General features: G+C 41.2%; 1 protein-coding gene across 1 annotated transcript in view; it reads right to left on the bottom strand.

Moving 5' to 3' along the window:
- Window positions 1-347: 347 nt before the first annotated feature.
- Window positions 348-21,942, bottom strand: part of pkn1a (protein kinase N1a) — a 45,503-nt gene continuing 23,908 nt past the window's right edge. The window contains exons 2-23 of the mRNA XM_061067489.1: window positions 19,316-19,510; window positions 17,822-17,927; window positions 16,682-16,830; window positions 16,215-16,335; window positions 12,468-12,607; window positions 11,508-11,721; window positions 10,252-10,446; window positions 9,613-9,722; window positions 9,341-9,484; window positions 8,974-9,049; window positions 7,996-8,125; window positions 7,580-7,706; window positions 6,802-6,881; window positions 6,213-6,288; window positions 5,780-5,871; window positions 5,399-5,575; window positions 4,936-4,998; window positions 4,119-4,195; window positions 3,883-4,025; window positions 3,239-3,346; window positions 3,057-3,137; window positions 348-2,256 (exon numbers count right to left, since the gene is read on the bottom strand). Coding sequence (XP_060923472.1) covers window positions 2,053-2,256; window positions 3,057-3,137; window positions 3,239-3,346; window positions 3,883-4,025; window positions 4,119-4,195; window positions 4,936-4,998; window positions 5,399-5,575; window positions 5,780-5,871; window positions 6,213-6,288; window positions 6,802-6,881; window positions 7,580-7,706; window positions 7,996-8,125; window positions 8,974-9,049; window positions 9,341-9,484; window positions 9,613-9,722; window positions 10,252-10,446; window positions 11,508-11,721; window positions 12,468-12,607; window positions 16,215-16,335; window positions 16,682-16,830; window positions 17,822-17,927; window positions 19,316-19,510 — 2,808 coding nt within the window. The 3' untranslated portion in view covers window positions 348-2,052. The remainder of the gene's footprint in view (window positions 2,257-3,056; window positions 3,138-3,238; window positions 3,347-3,882; window positions 4,026-4,118; window positions 4,196-4,935; window positions 4,999-5,398; window positions 5,576-5,779; window positions 5,872-6,212; window positions 6,289-6,801; window positions 6,882-7,579; window positions 7,707-7,995; window positions 8,126-8,973; window positions 9,050-9,340; window positions 9,485-9,612; window positions 9,723-10,251; window positions 10,447-11,507; window positions 11,722-12,467; window positions 12,608-16,214; window positions 16,336-16,681; window positions 16,831-17,821; window positions 17,928-19,315; window positions 19,511-21,942) is intronic.

Genomic DNA, 21,942 nt, shown 5'->3' with positions numbered 1-21,942 from the left:
TCTACAATATTCAGCAAGGTTACTTTAAAATATCAACAATTTGGTGCATTTGTTACAGCTTTTCTGGTTCATGAAGCTGAGGATCATGGGTAATACCCACTGTTGAGCCATGTTTCAGTTCAGTGAGGGGGACCAGACAGTCAGAGGATTGATAGGCTTTGGTTGTTTTGCTACATGAAAACCACTTCATAGTTTGGACAAGGAGCCAAACATAATTAATCACCATGTGAGGCTGCAGGGGGCGCTGCTGCTTAGTACAACGTGAAAGATTGTTGCTTTAAAGTTGAGCAATCATATCGAGTTATTGTTCAATTCAAATACAAGTCAGTGACCAGCTCAGATCCCAACACATTGATTTAAAATATATTTCTGCACTCGTTACCATCACAAAAACACTGTACACACAAATAGACATTGAGTAGTGTTTTTGCTTTACTGAAATGTATCCGTCGTGTTATTGCAGGATTCTCGTCTTCACTCTCCCGTATCTGTACGTGAATGAAAATCTCCCATGAACATCAAACAGCTTCTACCAGATTTTCTTTATAAAATGAGTCATCTCATGCTCTCAAATGGTTTTGTATTGTCTTACACGAGAGAAGGTAAAATGGACACCATCATACCAGCTTCACATCGAACGTCTTGTGTACTCAGGAATATTTAAGTGTCAGACATTTATACCACTGGCTCATATGTTTCCAACACTTCCCTCAGATGATAGTTGTCATGTAGAAATGTATTGCTAAGAGAACTTGTTTGCTTGGATCTAAGGCAGAGTGCACTGCAGCAAACTCTCCAATTCATTCTACTGTGGAAAAGTGGCTGGTGAGGTTTGTTTTGCTTGTGGTGCCACCAAGATTTTTCAAAAACAGTACTAAGATATAAGTAAGTTTCAGTTAGAAGAAAGATAACTGTATCGCTCTGATGAAAATCAAACCCTGCAGCAGGCAGATTTTAACCTGTGGTTGGCTAGATTTCTTAAAAACAGTCATTAAAACAAATGCTACAGCCAGTGTTTGATGAGTTTTAACTCTGATGTAATCACTTCCTTCATGTTAACATCGGTAAAGTCGGTAACATCTAGAAAACAGGATGAATGTGTCTCAAACCCATGAAGGTCAAGCTCTTACTTTTTCAAGTCTTAGTGTTCAGTTATTTTTTTTCAATAAAAAAATGTAATAACGTTTGCAACATAGCTCCAACGCCAATGGTTGTGTGTGTGTGTTTGCTACACGTTTATATCAAATGTGTGTATTACCCAAACATCCCCCAAAAATAGCACATATTAAGTCAATGCAGGGTATTGAACAATGCATCGACAGTCATAAAATATGACGCATTAAAAGTCCACCATCAGACAGTGGTTTTTTTTACCCTATAGTTTACTCATAATACGCAGAGCACGAGTCTGCAGGGATGAAGGTCGTCATGATACGGCTGCTGGAAAAGCTCAGAGCATGTATTTACTCTGAACATCTCTGATTGCACTCTCACGAGCAAATCTTCTTTTAGAATAAAGGGATCAGAGTATTTCTGCAACACGTCGCCATCGCTCCTCCATAAAATTAAAACAAAATGCTTTTCCGTGGATAAAACACAAGTACAAATGTAAGGCATTGGTATAAGAGGCCACTGAGTAACCTCCAAACAGTCAACAGTAAAAAGAGCTCGTCCCCTCACAGCTGCACAGGTGACGACACTGACACGTAAGAGGATGGTAGGAGGCATGTTTCAAAAAGAATGTTTGTAAGATACACGATTCACTGGTGTGTTGTACAATGATTGTAGAGGGGCTCTTTGTTCATCCTTCGTTCATGGGAGAACATATAACCCCATCAGCTATCTGTCCCAACCTTTACTTCCTCCGTTCGCAATCTTTAAAACCTTCACAAAAAAACAGACTGACTTCTTTCTGTCTCTCCACATTCATTCACAGTGTAATTAATGGCAGACAAACAGTCAGTGGACAGTCAGACTGGACTGTCGGTCCGCTCTGACGGAAGCCGTCATGAAGCCCGAACATTCCTCAAGGTGTGCGAGGCGACAGGTCCACTAGCAGAGGTCTGAGACGTAGTCAAAGTCCCGGAAGCTCTCCTGGTCTTTGCGGGAGAGCACGCGGGGCTCCCGGGGAGGGGTGAGGGTGGGAAGTTCGGTGGTGAACTCCTCATCGAAGTTACTGACGTCTTCTTTGTTGCGGATGGAGGGCATGAAGGGAGGGGGCACCTTTCTTTGCAGCAAGGCCTCCCAGTCCACATTCTGAATGGAGATAAAGAAAAAGAGATGAAAAATGCTTGAGTGATGGAAAAAAATGAACTGATCTTTCTTACTTCTTCATATATTTACTTTCAAGAGCCAAAAAAACACCTGAAGCTGCTTACTCTTTTTTAAAGTCTATACTCTCAGAACTGACCTGTGCACCAGTGGAGTCAGTGACTGTACAACCAACCTTGATATTTATAAATGACTTTGCCAACCTCCTGCCATCTTCACAAATGATAAGATCTGTTACTGTCCGTAAAAACAAATAATTTCCTGCTGCTGCTTCACCTGAGAACAGGTCTATACAGTAAGGTCTGGGCAATTTTTACCTCTGGCAAGGACGTTATGTCTGTTAGTTGGCAGGATTACACAAAAACTACAGAACAGATTACCACGAAACCTGATGTGGTAAGAGTAAGATTCCATAAAATCTTGGTCCAGATCAGGCGGTGGTTCGAGGCATTAAAAAAAAATCTTTGACATTGTGAGATAAGACTTTTTCAGATCCAAATCTCGCACTAGAGAATTTAAATGTGGTTTCATGCGGGACTTTTGAAACCTTGGTGGAGGTTTGCGCTCTCTGAGTCCTGTTCTAGTTTTGCTCTTTGGTGGTAGAATCTAAACCAGAGCACCTGCACCACAGATAGGTAACAACTCTCTTCAACCCTGCCATGCTCCTCTGTGGATAACCCCTTGTACTGGGCTAGGGTTAGCACAGTTTAAAGGTTAGCACAGTTTAAATGCTCACAAGTGCTTCTTCTCATCCATGTAAAAAAAGACAGCATGCGTGGACTTACTCTGAAAAATGGCTGCTTCTTCACCTCCTCTGCATCCTTCTCACCAGAGCCCAGTCTTCTCTCTGGGTTCCTCCTTAGTAGCTGCTCGTGACAACACACACACAGGAATATGAGATTATTGTCTTTTTTCCAGTTTGCCAACTTCAAGCGTGTGATTAAGTTTTCGTTATGTGTATTCTCACCCTTCTCATGATGCCGATGGCCTCAGTGGAGAGGAAGCGTGGGTAGCGTACTTCATCATTCACAATGCTGTCAAACACCTCCTCCTCATCGTCTCCTGGGAACGGAGACTACGCACACACACACACAGGGATACACAAAGTACACTAAACTCAATAAAATCTACATTACAAATTTTAAATCCACAAATCAGTCTTAACCACAGTGGAGATCACATGTGATGTATAGAGAGACTTGTCAGATCTTAGACAAACTGTATACTTCCGTTCCTCCTTGCACATATATGTGGGAAGAGAACTAAAGCATTTCTATTTTTAAAAAAAATCGTGCATTTCCCCATTTTAAGATCAAATATAATTTGACAATGAAAATTAAATACCATATTCAAACTTATAAATGTATAAAAGATTTGACAACAACTATTTTCACAGGCCAAAAGTGAAATCACAACGCTGCAGATATTTCTCCTAATTCTTGTCAACAAAACTTTTTTTATTTCCACATTCTCAGCTGCAGTCTCTAACTCAAAGTCCCTGTGATATCAACCTCACAACTTTGTAAAGTGTGTTCTCACGAACATTTAGTTAGCTATTAGCCCATGGACACTGTAAAAGCTTTATGCATGTGAACGTGAATTAGATCTCACCTCTCCCACCAACATCTCATAGATGAGGACCCCCAGTCCCCACCAGTCCACTGCTCGGGTGTAGGATGTATCAGTCAGGACCTCAGGGGCCAAAAACTCAGGGGTCCCACAGAAGGTACTGGTCCGGTCACCGTAACCCATTCCTACACACAGAGACAGGAAGGTGAAATTGTGGCTAAACCCTTTAAGGCAAACTGAACTCAGACAGTTCATCTGTCAGTGACATCAATATCCACCTTCTTTACACAGTCCAAAGTCAGCGATCTTCACATAACCATCTGTGTCGAGCAGCAGGTTGTCGAGCTTGAGGTCTCTGGAAGAGAAGGGAAGTGAAAAGACGTGGGTGAGGATCAGTGTCTGGTTACAGTATCACACTCAGCATAGCACAGAGTACACAAAGAAGATGTGAAAAATGAAATAACTCTAATTACTTGATGGGAAAATAGAATCAGACATTGATTCAGATATGAAGTCAAAGGGACAACTGAAGTATTTGGAAGATTATTTGAGTTTAGTGAAGGTGTTCAAGCTTAATATTTGTCTAAGTGAAGGAGGTTTTAGCCCTCTCGGTGCATGGGTATGAATGTACATGTGTGGATGAAGCTCTGCTGGTTATTGCCAGATCACAGTTGGTTACTAACGCTGCCTGGGCCTCTTGCCTTTTTAGTCCCTGAAACTGTGGATCTGTTTACTTATTGAGATCAGACAGGCGACATCTTTGGTATCTTTTAAAACATTTCATCACAAAGGTTTCATGAATATTTGACATACGTTGGGTTATATTTGTGTGTAACTTCCTTTTATTCCTTTCCATTTTATGAACAGAAAATCCTTTTTCTTTTTTAGATTGTTGCTCTTTTAATTTCTATTTTTTAATCCCTGAGTAGCTTTGTTAAGAAAGTGTTATATAAATAAAGTTTATTATTAACATTTTTTGTGGATAGGTGTTTTCTTCTTGTAGTCAGAATTTTGCTCCTGGAGAAAGAAGACGTGAAAGTATTTTTGCACCTCAGCTGTTGAGTGGTCAGCGAGGTATGTTTATGTTCCACTCACCTGTACACAATCTTATTGTCATGAAGGAACTGCAGTCCAAGAACCACGCAGGCAGCATAAAACCTGAGGTCAAAGCAAAGTAACAATATTAAACAGCTGCACCAACAAAACAACAGTAACTTTGCTTTCATGCCACGAGCGACCACAACCAAAACTACTGTCTGAGGGCTGCCAACCAGCTGCTCGCCAGCTGCTGCACTGTTACTGCTTTGAAAAGGGCGCTGGTGGTGGAGCTGAGGGGCACTGCTTGGGTGGATGTAGAACAAAAGATGACACACTTCTTAAAAACTATTGCTACTATGGTTAACACATATTTACTGAAAAGAAAAAGAGACTCAAAGATTTACAGTTTAATGCACTGCAGTCAAAACCAATACTTTTAAATGTCTGAGTAATTTGCTCTGGATGTTTTTCACAACTTTGCTTGTTAAGGAAGCCTCATATTTTAAAGTCGGTTACGTACACAGCTCTTGGCTCTGTGAAGACGTCCGTGTGGATGTGCATCATCAGGTCGCCTCCTGCTGTGTACTCCATGACAAAACACACGTGTTCTGATGTCTGGAAGCACGCAAACAGGTTGACCAGGAAGGGATGGTGCGACATGTTCACGGTCTCAAAGATGCGCTTCTCGCACATCAGACTGGGGAGAGAGACAAAAAATAAATTTACATATAATTAGATTATTTTTAGAGTATTCAGCCCACAGATGAACTCTTATCATGGTGATTCAAGACATGGCAACACAGATTAGTACATTGAAATACAGATGAGGAGAAATGCAGTGAGGATTCAGGATAAAAAACAGGAACCAAACACACACAAACAGAGGAAGACAAACACGCACCTCTCCACCTCATCCCGGGATACGATATCTCCCTTCTTCAGGGCTTTGATGGCAAACATTTTGCCGGTTTTCTTGTACTCTGACAACAACACCTAGAGATAGACACAAACAAGCAGCAAAAAAGGGACTTAGTTTTTCTCTTAAAAAATTTCCAAAAACCTGTAAAGGTGAAACTGACGCGTAGATGTACAAGATTATTTGTTTAAGTGACTAGTGGCTCATTGTTTTTTTTACACTTTCTTATGTGTATGAGTTTTCTGGTAATGAGATAATTATTATGTCCTTTCAGTACAAAGCTTTTCGTGGCATTAGGTGAATACATTTATTTCCACATTGAGCAGCTTTCTTCTTTGTCTTAATGTTGACCTGACTTTTATTCCAAGTTACAAGGTCTCATTGATAAAGAAAACAAAGCTCTACTAAGAAAGTGTACCTTCCCAAAGTGTCCCCTGCCCAACACAGCAATCAGCCTGAAGTCCTGCAGGGACAGAGGACCTTTTCTCTGCTTACTGGAGAGATGGACACAAACAGTTAACATGATTATTTGACAGTGGCTGATAAAATACAAGAAAGCAAAGACTAGACAGACACATATCGACTGCTCATAATACATGCCAGCATCAATTGTTATCTGAGAGATTGGGTTGAGTATTCTGTGCACAAAGTATTTAAATATAACAGTCTCAGGCAAATAGATGGAACTGGTCAAAATCTGCAACTTGAGAAGTGAAGAACAGACCAACAGAGAATATACAGAAAATATGAGACCTGCGTTTCGACAACTGGAATTATCCCCGGAACAAGGAAACTTTGCAGGAACTCCTTGTTCCGAGTACAACTATGTACCCCGAAAAAAAATACACTTGTTGGCGCATAGTACTTGTCTTTAAGTGCCGGAACCTTTGGGTTGGGGCTTGCAGTTCTTAACATACCTGAGTTTGAGTACACCAGCATTCTATTTCAGTCATCATTTATATATATAAATATAAATGAACACATTGTGACTGTGTGCCAGTGTGTACCTGCTAACGGTTGGGGTTCGGACAGGGCACTCGGGGGTGAGGTCTGGGGGGGAGAAGGGCTCAATGACTGGAAGCTGGTCCTGGTGGGAGACATGCGAGGAAAGAAAAAAACGAAAAAAGATGCAGAGAGACACAGGGAGGGAGAGATGAGAGGACACAGGAAGGAAGACATGAGACACGGTTTTACAACAGCTTGGATGTGACAGACAAACGTTCACTGATTCACACTTTGCTCTGCATTTAAGACCTGATTGGTTGGACCAATGCAGTTTCTGGAGACACTGAGGTAAAAGAACATAACTGGAGAACAATCACAGCGGATGTGTCATTTGAAGTGTTCTGTCATACATGCGTGTCATAGAGGATATCTAATGTTGTCATCCACAACATCCTGCTGTCATATTAACTAAATGTATGCATGATCAAGACCCTCTTCAGTTTAGGCCTACTAATAAAATGTAACAATAATATATTTATTAATTTATCAACAGTTTTATTTCTGTATGCTCTTCATGGGGCCCACCAGAAAACTATATTTGTTCCTTTCATTGGTAATAATAACTTCTTTAAAATGTTTGTACGAACAGAAATCTAAACCACATTTTTATTTATCTTGAACATAAAGTCCAATCTTAAACTGAATTGTTGATAAAAAACGTAGATTTATGTTTTTTTTTAATTATGGATTATTATGTTCATCACAGTTAAAAGGGGTGGGATTTTCTTTGGTCCGTTCCACAGTGGCTGAACTACAGTAGACCCAAACTCTCAAACACACCTCCCCCATTTCCTGGGCGTCCTCTGTCTCTGTCTGTCTCACCGGTGTCTGTGTGTCCGTGTCGCTCTTGTAATCGCCTCTTATTGGAGAGTCGTTGTCCAGACTCAACTTCTCCATAGAGATCTCCCTGAAAATGTCACACAGACACACGCATACATGCACAAACAGGCCAACACAGCGAAGCAGACAGACAAATGAACAGACAAGAGCAGAACACAGAGGGGTTGTTAGACACGGGGCAGACAAAGCATCACGTGCTTTATTCTCTGCCAGGAAACACAAGGAATAAGGTTCAAGGAAGGCTGTTGCTGTTTGATAGCAAAGTCTTGCTGACAGCTATCAAACGTCACATGTAGATGATGAATATGTGTGTCAACACCTGTGTGGCTTAGGCACGAAGTGCATGTGTATCTCACCCGGAGTTAAGACTGTGAGCGTTTGGACTGTAGGTTCCTGAGTTGTTGACAGTAGGAATGGCGTTTCGAAGCAGCCTCACCCATGTCCCGATATCAACATTCATTTGGCGAGCCCGTAGGAATGCCTTGCCTGAAAATGCACACACACACACACACACAGTCAGTAATGTGTGTCACACAACAGATACCATCAATATATTATTCATTGTTTATAACCTCTGCCAAGAAGGGTCTGCTTTCAGCCTTGTCCATTTGTTTGTTGTTTGGTTTGTAAGTTCATTTGTAAGCAAGATTACACAAAAACAACGGAACAGATTTCTATTGCACTTGGTGGAATGATGAGATAAGGGCCAAGGAAGAATCCATAAAATTCCATTGCCAATCCGGATTATGGGGCAGATCCATGAATAAGTTTCCCTTTCTAAACATTGCGTGACATTTTCCTTAATCAGTTCATGGATCTTGGTCAAAAGAATCAGTCATGTTTAGGGGACTGATGTGTGTAATTTGGTGCAGCTCAACATAAAAATGTGGATCTCGTGAATTCACGTTATGCGTACAAATTGTTGCACAATATTCACAAGGGAATTAACATTTCCATCCCTCTCTGGAATACCCTCTAAATTAAATGATACCCCTGAAATTTCATGATCGCTGGAAAGCTTAAGTAGTCATCAACCTGATTATTTTCTGCTTTTAAATATGTCTGTTTTATTTATTGTTTTAGTGAGGGACTTTAAAACTCTGTTTAGACAAATGCTACATATATAATCATGAAGACAAATTGTCAGACACCACTAGGGACAAACAGCAGCGTGCATCGCTTCTGGTCTAGAAGATAAAACCTTATTTGCACTAAAAGCTTCACTGTATGAATTCTTCTAATAATGGAGAGCAGAAAAATAAGATGGGAAACCCTGTTATTTCTCAATTCAGATTATTTGTCTCCATCTTCTGTCTGTTCTGACTCGTCCTCACCTTGCTGTTTAGAAAACACTTTCTTCTGCCTCTGAAGACGAGGAACTCTGTCAATTACTGGGTTAAAGAAGGTCACCTGGAAACACACACACACACACACACACACAAACATGAAACGTGGGAACTACACAGCAGCCACGTATCACACTTAGATGGTTGTACCTTTCAAGTGAGCTATATCAAAGCAGTGTTTTTCAGCACAGGTGCATCTGACAGCCTGTGTGTGTGTGTGTGTGGGTAGGTGTATATGCGCACATTTGAATATCTTTGTATGTATTTATAGCACTTTCGTAGATGGGTGTCATCTATGCAGGGACATCTGAGTCCACTTGTGTGTTTGTATATGTGTGTGTGTTTTGGCGTGTACCTCAGCCAGCAGCAGGCCGTGAGGCTCCAGCTCCAGCTGAACTCTGTGTTTCTGGTTGTCCAGGAACTCTTCCAGCTTCAGGTACTTCAGAGCGCACAGCGAGCGGTAATCCTTCCAGTAAACTGCGATCTCCATCTCTCGGGTCTGAAACATACACAGACACACAACATTGGGACACAGGTACATACAGACAAACACATGGAAAGAGCAGTTTTACTTTATTGAAAGGACACTTGCATGCACTCTACTAGTTGATGTGTGTATCTACTAACCCTTTCCAACTCCACGGTAAAGGTCTGGTCCCAGGCCTGTTCTCCCACAGTCCTCCAGGCTGTCTGGCCAACCACTGTGTTATCCAGCTTCAGCACAGCACTCACCTCAGCTGCACGACACACATACACACTTATTTCCTCCATAGGCAACATTCCTTTACAGCCCTTACCAGTACAGAGATAAAAGCTATATATGCAATTATACGTAATGCAATTTTAGTACTGATTAATGAGTGTAATTAATTTCTCTGGAGAAAACACAGGAAGTGCAAGATGTTAAAAACATGGTTAGCGAATTGCAAACTCAGGACATTGAGGTAATCCAAATAAATTTGCTGATGCTGCTGTGCCCTGATGTGTGAGTGCTGAACTACAGTGGCCGACCTCAGCAACCTAAGGCACATACTGGCTCAGCCATAATCACATCTACATTTAATGTAGTAACTATGGATTGGTAACGTCGCTATAATGGACTGAAAAAGCCAACAGGGAATATATCTGTAAAGGAAAAACAGTTATATAAATCACCTTAAAATGAATTAAGTATCTAAAGATGCACAATATTAAGTTAAATCAAAAGGGCTTATGTATTTTTAAAGCTGTTGAACTGAATGCCCCCTCAGATGGAGACACACTTACTTGAGAGCTCATCTGTTTTGCTGGGCGTCTTCCCACTGACTGAGCCGCTCCGTCCGTAGAGTCCCTTGCTACCCCTCATGAAAGACCTTGTGTCTCCAGGGCTGTGACAGGGCAGCATGACGCCTGTCCCTTTATTGCGACCTGGGACCACCTCCAGCAACCCCACACAGCCCAGCAGCTGCACCTGCAGGGTACCTGGAGACAGAGGAAAACTACTCAGGCGCAACCAACTACGGAGCAAAACACCAGCAGATCATAAATGGAAACAAAGAAAGATGGGAAGTCTTTTAATTTGTCTAGACCAGGGGTGTCCAAACTACGGCCCGCGGGCCAACTGCGGCCCGCCATCCATTTTTAATTGGCCCGCATCAATGTCTAAAAATATTATTTATTAAAAAAAAAAAAAAATTTTTTTTTTTTTTTTTTTTGATACTCAAAATTTAGTAGCGCACAAATGGCACTTACTTAAAGCACTTTGTTTTATTTTATGGGGCCAGGCTTCTTCGACAGGGGAGAGGCCGGTGCATGCTTCTGTTTTTTCAGAGACACGCAAGAAGGGGCACGCAAGAGCCCTTGCGTGCCCCTTCTTTCGTGCTTGCGTGCATTTACCAATTCTTGTAACTATACGACAAAGCTACGCAAGCCTCACGCAGCCCGCAAGGCTGTGATTGGTCCGCTAACTACATCCTTTCCAGAGTCATATTTCCGGTTTCATGCCCCATAATACCGGCAGAAACCAAGGAAGATTTAGAAGAACGGATATGGACCAAATAGAAGAGCACTTGGCAGAAGAGATCTGAAAGTATGACCACTTGTATAACCCGTCACTGACTAAATACAAGGACACGCAGATGACCTCTAATTCCTGGAAGGAGATCTTGGCTGACGTCGGTTTGCAGGTCGACGAGTGTACGAAGCTGTGTAGAAAGATCAGGGACAAATTTGTCCTCCAGAAAAAGTAATAAACAGTCGACAAAGACTGCCACACACAAAGAAGGTGTCTCTAAGGTAACAAAAAACGTTACTCCACCTGGTGGTCTGGCGGTGAATTGCTTTGCTGACTTGCTAGCTGTCCATCAGAACGCCGCCACGCCCCCCCGCCCTGAGCGACGCGACTGTCAACAGTCCACTCCAGGGCAGGGGGGCGTGGCGGCGCGAGTGGCCCAGTCCTTGGTATTTTTGGAATCATACGTTCTCATGCAAGAGTAAAAACAATCTTAACAGGCTGCTGTATAGCTTCTTTTTGTGTAACATACCAGTGAGGGGTGAGGGTTTGTTGAGGGTGCTGTACTGGTTGTGGAGGTAAGGGGCCCCGTGGCGGGCGCTGAAGGCGGGGGAGGAGGCCAGGACCAGCTCCTCTTTGATGATGTTGGCCTTGGGGTGGTCCTCTGGCAGCTCCGCCAGACGCTGGTCCAGAGAGTCTCTCAGCAGGTCCAACCGCTGAGACGCCTCACTCAGGCTAGACTGCGCCTGCAAAGCATCAACACAGTATTGGTGTTACACACCTTTACATCCAATGAGTGATGGCTTAAATAGTTGGATGGACCCTCAATTAACTATTAACCCTTCATCCAATCCCAAACAATCCATCCCTACCGTCATATTCTAGTCACATTTCACAAAACACATTCAAGAGGAATACCAAAGACTAGAACTAATGCCTTGTGGTTGTTTGCTCCGCCAACCAAGTTCCAGGTTCCAGCACACAATCATGTCCATCCAGACCCTACGTCTTTTCATACATATAATTAAGTTGTATTTTGTGTTTTTTTATATAATTATCAACATATGAATCTGTTATTTATGTCTAAAAATATGTGTTATGAGTTCACAGTCATCTTGACCTTTAACCACTAAAATCGAGCCAGTTCATCCTTCAGGCCGGTCCAAGAAATTCCCTTATGGCTTTCCTGAGGTCACATTCACGAGAGTTTGATGGGCAGATTAACAGACGGAGATATTCAAAACAGAAATACCAGCAGCCATGGCCGTCACAGATGCAGATGCATAATAATTTAAGAACCAAGGTAAAGTAGTAAAACTATGAGTACATACACACAAATAGTTGTTGTACAGGGAAACTATGAATTGGTAGAAAAACAACAGAAGGTCATAGGAGTTTGCCCCGAAGTAAAAGTAAAACAAAGAAAAGATTGGAAGTCTATGCTTTGAATTGAGCAGGGTGCGTGTTTGCACGTGCGTGTGTCCGGTCTAACCTCAGACAGGGCTTTCTTGTCCTGAATCTTGCTGGCCCCCAGAAGTCTGAGCACATTTTTGGCCCCCTCAGCAACAGCATGTTCCACCCTGTAGTGATGCCTCAGCTCTTCAATTCGCAGCTCCACCCCGTCTTGGTTACCTGCAACAGTGGAGTGGACAAATACCATTATTAATGTTGACGGAAGATATTATACAATGCACATTGCAAAGGGTTCACTGTTTCATTTCTGTATCTTTTAATCAATTATGTTCTATAGTTCAATGTTGAAATTCCAGTTGTTTGTTTTGGCAGCAGAGTGTTATAGGGCACACTAAGTTAGGTTAATGCCTTAATGCATGTCATGCATTACAGAAGAATCAGACAGAGATAACATTAGCAGTGCCTGGAGGGAGGTAAACAGCCTCTGACATCTCTTCAGTAAGCAGCATTAACTTAAGCTCCAGCCTCTGTTTCCAAATCTTTTTCTCCTCTTATCTCTCAACTCGAAAATCAAAACAGAGAAAAAAAAGATATCCAACTTTCTTGTGAATTTTTATTTTTATAACTTTTACTTTATAAAATCACTGCCCTCAGTTTATCCAGTAAACACTAATGCCATACTGATAAAATATTGACTGATATCGACATCACAGTAAATAAATAACGAATGAATCACATAACAAGCAAAGGGGCTAAAATTTAACAAAGGTCGATAGTTTGACATTATATACATCTTCATATATCCAGTGACTTGCCACTGTAAACTAATGCCCTCTCAACAATGCAACTTCTTCCTTAGATAAAACTTCACTAATTTAATAAAAAAGACCTGGTAACATTAAGTAGATTAAAGCAGAATCAACAGAATCGCTAAAAAAGAAAAACACTAGAGTTACCGTTGTATGCCACTGCAGTCCAGTGCAGTTTCAGTCTTCCTCATATATTTTTCCCCAGAATCACATGAGGTCATAGTGACCTTCACCTTTGACCAATGACATCTAATTAGTAAATTTTTAAGTCCAAGAGACACCTGGTCAAAAGGGAGAGTTGAGATATCATGTTCAAGTGCCCTAAAACATGTTTTGTGAGGAAAACTGTGACCCTTGAAGTTTGACCATCCAAATCTAATCAGTAAATCCATGAGTCTTTTTTAGGTCACAGCGAACTTGACCTTTGACCTCCAACTTCTAATCTTGTCATCGTTGATTCCAAGTGAATGTTTGTGCCAAATGTAATGAAATTCCCTATGGCTGTACCATGAATTTGACCTTTGACAACCAAAATCTAATAATTTCATCCTTGAGTTCAACTGAACGTCAAATTTGAATTCCTTTTAAGATCTTCTTGAGATATCATGATCACAGGAATGGAATGGATGGACAGACATGGAGGCATCAAAAAAAACAACAGCCCAGTGGTTGGACTAATGGTACGGTAGCAGCCTCTCACAGTGGGAAACACACACAATGGAGAACACACAGATCAGAGGCGGACGCAGGAGATAAGGTTCAGGAAAATAGGATAAATAATATTCAAAAAAGGTGCATTTGACTTTCAAATGACTGGGTTAGTGAGGAGGAAGGACAGAAGGACACAGAGGAGGGATTAAAATGACTTTTATGAGTTATGAGCTGTTCAGAGCGCTGCATGAGACAGGAGGAGAGAGAAAGGAAAAGAGAGGGGGGTAGGGTTGGAGATGGATATGGATGCTTTTATCTCCTAATAAGGTGTTCTGCCTGGAGCCCAGACCCTGCTAGATGACCCCTCCACCGGGTGTGGTGCCTGGAGTCTGTCTGTGTACACTATACACAAGACCCTGTGTGTGTGTGTGTGCGACTGTGGTTTAAAAGACAGAGTGAATTATCAAGAAAGATCCAGAGACTGTGTAGGACACTGGCACAACATTAAAACTTAAGTACTGAAGGTACAAACAATAACGTACCTATTGAGTAAGTGCAGTAATGCACATAATGTATGAATGTATTTACTTTAAGAAGAAGAATTAAGCTATTATAAAGGGCACTCCACTTGCTTTAACATCACAAAAATAAAAACACGATCAAAACTGATGCTGCAGAACTAGAGACATTCCCTCTTTTTATTCTACAGCTCCTTCTTTCTTTTCAAAACCTGGCACCTAACACACCTACATTGTTACTTTCAAGGCAGTTCAAGGTTTGCAGCCCCGACTGATGCTAACTGAAGTGACATCGCCTGAGGCTGTTAATCAGATTTCACGCAGCTTCCTCTGGAGTCACAAGTCATGGTACTCTCCAAGAATACAAAACAATTGCCGCTCTCACTGGTCATTTACATCCATACTATTTTTATCAGGTTACAACACAGACAGATACAGTATGGCCTTAAAAGGCCCTAAAATAACCCTTCCAAAATAGCCATTATCTTTTGGCCTTAAAAGACACCCACTTCCCTCCAGCCATCAGCTCCCTCAGTCTGACATTAGCAGTATGGTCCCCAAGGGAACACAGAATCTTTCAAATCTGTGTTGTACTTCTACCCTCTCCCAGTGCTCCCTCCCTGCTGCAGCTCTCTTGACCGCCAGAGGGGCCATATTGCTCCACAGCCCCAGAGAGACTCATTCACCTGTTCTGAAATAACAATGGAACTGGAACTCACAAGTTTGTTTGATTGGATATTTGATCGGTGTTAAGATCACACTAGTCAAATGAACACATAATTGTGCGTTTTGCATATTGTGTTCAATTATATCAAAACTGCAACATCCACAAGATCACAATCTGTTACAATGTTGCTGCTCTACTTCTAAAACCTGTTTGTTTGTGTGTGTGTGTGTTTGTGTGTGTGTGTGCGCGTGTGTGTGTGCGCGTGTGTGTGTGTGCGCGTGTGTGTCATAGACTATTCAGCAGCTGGTCCTTGTTTGGAAGGTTGTTTTTAAATAAAAATATATATACATTCTACATACGTGTGTGGATTTGACTGATGGTGGTGACACCCCAGCTGACCCATTACACAGCCTGGCCTTAAATAACTCACACAATCTCTCTTTGACACACACACACAGACACTTGTGCAGTATCCCGAACAATCATTTTCTTCCCAACAACAACCAGGCTGGGAATAGGAAAACAGTGATACAGCACTTTGATTGATCGGTTTCTGTTATTTTGTGCCTGTGAGTTTTGCAGCCGCTGCTCAGAACAAGATGTTTGACATGCAGAGAAAAATAATGCAAGACTGCAGACTCCACCAGGACGTGAACAAGATCCAGTGAGGAGCATTCTGCCAATGCCAGCTGCCCACTGTCACAAACCACACGGGAAAACTTAGCAGTTTTACATGTCTTCTATCACAGGAAGCATCTGAAATTTACAGTTGAGCTCACTTGACATCTTCAGTCGAAGAATAATTACAGCAGGTTTGTTTAAGTGTGTTTTGTAGATATGTCATTTGTCTGTTCCATGAATCATGGTCAGTATAAATATACAGTATTATGATGGTATGCAGGCATATTTTTCCAAAAGGACTGTTTATCTTGGGTACATGCACCTTATTGTACTTTTTGAGAAACTTCAATTTTAAGATCGTAGCCATTTCCCATAGCAACCACATACATTTAAACAAAATATTTGAATGCTGACTCAAGAATTTACCAGTCACCATGTGAATAACTAAACATGATGTTGACTTAGTGTTGTGCAACACTATGGTAACAAGTGTGTTCAGCTATACTGGAAAAACATTATAACTTAAGTGTCAGCAATACTCTGTGTTCACTCAAACTTACTCTGTGTGTCGTCATTGTGCTCGGTGGCCTGCACAGCCTTGCGGATTTGCATGCGGATGATGTCGATTTTGGTCTTACTGTCCTGTAGCATCTGCTGGGCCGTCTGCAACATCTTCTTATCCTGATTAAACCAGGAACGAAACAATGAGCAAATCTGGAAGCTAAAAAAACACCATCAAACTATAAATATGTTTCAATGACAGAGCAATATGTGGTGCAAGGTGAAGTGAAACAGATGCTGCTAAAACAAGGGGGAGGGGAAATTTGAAGTAACCAAGTGATGAGGTGCACACAGGGGGAAAGGTTCCCATGTGTCAGAGGATGTTTGCATTCAGAGATAAACATTTGAGTTAGCCAACTGAAAGGTTGTGGATCATGAGTGTAACACATGAACACACACTGGCACATAACAGCCACTTGCTGTGTATATTGTAGGTGTGTGTGTGGACAGAGTCTGAATCCCCTACCTTGGTGCATCCATTGGAGTAGATGGGGATCATGTTCTCGACTCCCTGCTTGACTTTGAGCTCAATGTTGAGCTGTCTCTCCAGGGCAGCGATGCGTACCTTGTGGGCTGACGTTCGGCTCTCTGCCCCGGGAGACTGAGGGCACTCATCTGTGGAGGGAAGAAGTTTGATGATGATTCACACACATGGGTTTCAAAATTGCTAAAATGCTCCTGAGTGAATCTTATTTAATGTCAAACAATATTGTGTCATTCCAGGTTACTATCCTTAAGACTGAAGCAATTCTTTAGTCTCTTCAAATGGTGTCCCACCCTGATGGAGCAGGTAAAGTCATGGGTTCATTTTATTTTTCCACTTTAACTCTAATAGGCAGCCAGGATTCATCAAAGATATGTTAGAACGAATCTAAATTCATTACGAGGTTTTTCCAAAGTGTAAAAGGTTTTTTTAAGACACAACTGTAAATTATCTGCCATTCATTATGTTAAGCAGTATTTATATTTCATGTCTTCAGGTTCAGCAAGTGTCATTTAGTAGAAACCATAGAACAAAAGCCTTCAACGTACAATTTATGATTGGATTGATGCACATGAAATATTGTTATATATATTAAGTAGAAGCCCAAAAAACTCCTTGGCAAAAAAGAAAAACTTGAAGCACCCCACACTCAACGTTCAGAGGGGGAAATTATCCATTTATATTCAGGGCTTGCATTCTTTCAGATAATTGGGAATAAATCCAGTCCAAAGCTGAATCCTGGATATTCCAAAATGAGTTTTTTAGAAATCAAACCAATGCACCACAGATTTTCATCAGATCAATTTGTTCTATCCATTGATCTGTCATTTCGAAGAGGCCAGTCCCTTGAGAATGGTCTTTGTGATATTTGATCAACTATCTGACATTAAATCATTAGTTTTTTAACGACCAAATCTGTTAACTTATAGTAACTTTTTTCTAAATGTGGGAATAAGACAAGTTCATATGACGAGCAGCACACCTCAATAACAAATCACAACCTGTAGCTTTACTAACGATGTGATGCTAACCATTTGTGATTGTGTTTGTTATTGTGAAACATTGGTGGTTATACCAAACTTAAGGTAACAAAAAGACAAACAAAAAGTTTGTTAAACAAACCTTTATTCTCCTCTCCTCCCTTCACCACAATGTGGGCATCCATCTCCTGCAGCTGAGCATGCAGATCTTCCAGCCTGCGGTTTGAAGACCGTAGCTGACTGTCCACCTGCAGACAAAATTTAAATGTTTTACTTCTTTTGGATGAGATTTGAATTATTAAGTGCATCTTCTCAGTACCAGTAAAGCACCAACCACAACCAGCTCTACAAAAACGCCATCAACCAACCAAGGGGGTGAAAACAAACCACCTCGGCGGGGGTAATAAGACAGAGATATCAAATGCTTACAACAAATAAATGTAATTGAGGCTTGAATTCATTATAAATAATAACTATAAATAAAGAGGAACACACACAACCAAATATATAGAATTTCAATGAAGGAAATAAACACATGTCACTTTTGTGCATTGTTTGTGTAATTTTTCATAATTGCGCTTGCAAATATAAAAGCTGATGTGAATACAATGTCTATGAAAGGCTCATATTGGAAAATTGTTTGTTGCCAAACGATGATTCAGTCATTCTCGAATAAACATAATGCGATTCTGCATTTAGAAAATAGCCTGAGCCTTTTTGAGCAGTTCTCTATGATACAAATGCTGTTAGGTAATTGATCAAGCAGGGTTTGTCCTTCTCTGTTAATTCACTTTAAATCAAACAAGTTTAATGATACCCGAGTGAATTATTGTGCCTAAACTTTAAACAATCTCTATTTTTAATTGTTAAATGCCAAAACTACCTCAGACTTCCTGGGTAAAGTTTGTTATCCATAAAAATGTGCCACTAGAATGATCACAACATGCCTCTTAAATTCTCAGTGTGCTGTGGCTTAAATCTTTAAATTGCATTCCAGACTGCAGGCAGTAGTCCGGAAATGCTTTTTATTGCCAATTACAAAATCTAAGTATCTGGCAGAAATTCCTCCCTTATTACCTATAATTGCCTATTAACTGAGTATTTCATCGTCCAAGTGCTCGAGTGGTGCTGCTCACTTGTAGCAATAGTCAGAGGCTGATTGCTGTTGCTGCCCAGCAGTTGTGCTTGGTTGCTCCAGGAAGTAAACATGTGCACCTGTGTGATCATGGGGCAGAGCACTGCGGGAATATCCCGGCCTCATAATGTGGAAATTTATGCTCACTAAGCCTAGTTGAACGATTTTTCATCTGCGGATTTAAAAAAACTCTCTTTAGAGACAAACAAGATAAGAATTTAACAGAGCAGCGTCTGATTCACCTGATTATTATCATTGAACTGGTTTCCTGCAGATGGAAAAGTCTATGACTTATCAACTTTATGTTGAAGAAGTGCCTCCATGAGCTTATCATCTTAGTTTGTTCCTGATGATTTGTGTCGGGGGGTGAACCTGCTCATTTCTCTTGCTTTTCAGACAAAAACTATTAGGAACATTCTCATACACTCATATGTTGGTCAAATTATAAAAAATAAAAAAAATAGCAGGGATCTAAAGTGAATAAAATGGCTGCCGGCTGACCTGCTGAGCGTTCCTCTTGTCAGTTGTCGCCCTGCGCAGGTTCTCAGCTCCTTCCTTGATCTTCAGTTCCTTGCGGATCTCCCTGCGGATCCTTTCGCGCTGCTCGTCCAGTAGTTGCTGCACACTGGAGTCTGAGAAATCTGAGTTCTGATCCAGACCGAGCTGCTCCAGAACCGACAGCCCACCTGGCTCACTCTAAAGGGTTGGGTAGAGAGAGAAGGAAAGAGGGAGGAATGGGGAACATGTGAAGAGAAGTTAAGTCAAAGTGAATATAACCTGAATGAAAAAAACGATCAGTTCCAAAATATAATCATCTGGAGATGCCCGCCCAAGTAATATTCAAACAAACATACACACACACACACACACACACACACAGGTGAAAACAATACCCTTCTTCCAGCTACGCCAGCGCACAGAGTAATTAGAACCTTTGTCATAAAAATACATGGCTTAATTTACAAAAGTCAGCTTGGTAAGAGGCAGTGTTCACAGTGAGGCAGACACGAGAGGAAGAGATGTTGAGCAGGATAAGGCAAGAATGGAAGGAAAGCGATACAGAGGGATTATGGAAACTGATAGGTGGCAGAGGAAAAATGGCAAAGTAAGTTTAAAAAAAATCAACAACGAAAAAAGACAAATGAAGCAAGATGATGAGAAAATAAACACAACAGTAGCAGCCAGTAATAATTTAAAACAAATCTTCAGCATTCAAGCTTAATACAACACAAAGTGTTTAGAAATACTGAGGTCATCATTAGAGAAGCCATTTTCAGGGAAATCTTCCTGCCCAATGGGGTAGAACTCAATACCACAAACATTAAAGTGAAATAGAAATGTTGCATGTACATTGTCCTTTTTTCAGACATTTCTCATGATCTGGTTCTTCTTTACTGTGCGAGAAATGAAAGTCTTAACTCAGTATAAAAAACACAGATGTGCTTCACTCCTGCTGAACAACTTGTTAGAACTTCCCCCCTCCCTAAATCATAATCATATGTGTTTGTCCAAATCACCTCTATCAGAGTGATATCTGAAGACACACCATCAGGAACACAGCAGGATCCTGAACGCTTTATCACTAGAAATCACAGCGACACGGCCGCTATTACAGGAACGCACAAATCAAACAAACAAGTCAATAACACTTCACCTCCGAGCTGTCCTCATCCTCTTCGTCACCATGCCAACACATTCCCTCAGGTTGTATTCTCCCCCAAAAAATTGACAGAAGTCTGTAGTTTGCTCTTGAGCTCAGCCAAAGAGTTAGTGCCACACCAAGAGCTTAACGGGTTTGGGGGGACCATAAAAAAGAGATAAAGAGAGGGAGAGTTAAGTGAGGGAGGAGGGGGAACGCCTCCAAAAGAGGATATCCGTCCTAACACCAAGCTTCTCAGGCCTTTCCTGTTTCCTCTGCGAGTTTGCTGCTGTCAGTGGAGGCCCAGCGACACAGACTCTCCACATCAAGAGCACATCCTCCCTCTTAAATCCTTCTCAGATCTATGGCACTCAGCCTGTATGATACCAAGTCATCCTCAGCTAATTGTGTTAAACTGTTTATCAGATCAGGCTTGAAGAGAATTTGTGACAGATTTTTATTTTTTAATCTGACTCACTTGGGTTGGTGATAAAATCTTGAGGGCGGAAACATGGGAAGGATGCGTTTTCTAAGTATTGGATCAAAGCCAGAGAGTAACTGCGATGCATTTCTGTTGCCTGCTTGACTTCTTGTTCCCTTTGGGCTCTACATTTACAAATCCCAGTGGTGATTTCCCTTCCCCTACAGAAAGACCGTTGGACTGAAATACACCATCATCTGAAAATAAGATAACATCTCTATATAAGCAGCAGTGGCTCGCTTCAAACGTCATCCTACAAACTGGCAAATGAGTATTCAAATGAAGGCCTCTTTACACTATAAAATACAAATGAGCTTACAGGTGTACTGCAAGTCCATTCTTACACAGCGTACAGGCTTTTTTTTTGGTTCAAAGTTCAATCAAAGTTATCTTTTGGTGGGATGTAACTAAGTTCATTTACTTTGTTATTGTACAAAAGTACATTTTTATGTGTCTTTACTTTACTCAAATTATCTTCAATTACTTTACACTTTTAATCTGCATTTATCAGCAAATATCTACTTTCTACTCCACTACATTTTTACAAGGACTCATGAGGACTCTGTAGTGGACTGTAGCTTTAGGGAATGGCTACTACACTCATCAAGTACTTTTTTACTTTTAAAAGAAAAGATTATGTAGAATTTTTTACTTGAGTTCTTCCTCCACTGCAGGAATCCCAATTGAGATTGAGGCTGAAAAGGAATCTATGACAGAAATGATGCTGCTTGGACAGAGGGCTAAAAAAAGAAAAAAGCTGGAAGAAGTAAACAGCTAACAGCTAGCCTTGTGCTACAGCACAGGCAGCTGATGGGGTGTAACCGGGCTAATGTCTGCTCTCCTCTGACGGCTGCACAACAGAGGGAAAAGATGAAGGAGTGGTCTGTGACTCCGCTAAAGACAAAGACAATACATGACCGGCCATTCATGATAAAAGACCCTTACTCACCACTCTGATGACTGGTTGTCTGGTTTTATTGTGGAGGAATAAAACAAGGTATAGAAGAG

Source organism: Limanda limanda, chromosome 2 (assembly GCF_963576545.1).
Source record: "Limanda limanda chromosome 2, fLimLim1.1, whole genome shotgun sequence".
Taxonomy (NCBI): domain Eukaryota; kingdom Metazoa; phylum Chordata; class Actinopteri; order Pleuronectiformes; family Pleuronectidae; genus Limanda; species Limanda limanda.
This window is presented reverse-complemented; position numbering and strand designations above follow the sequence as displayed.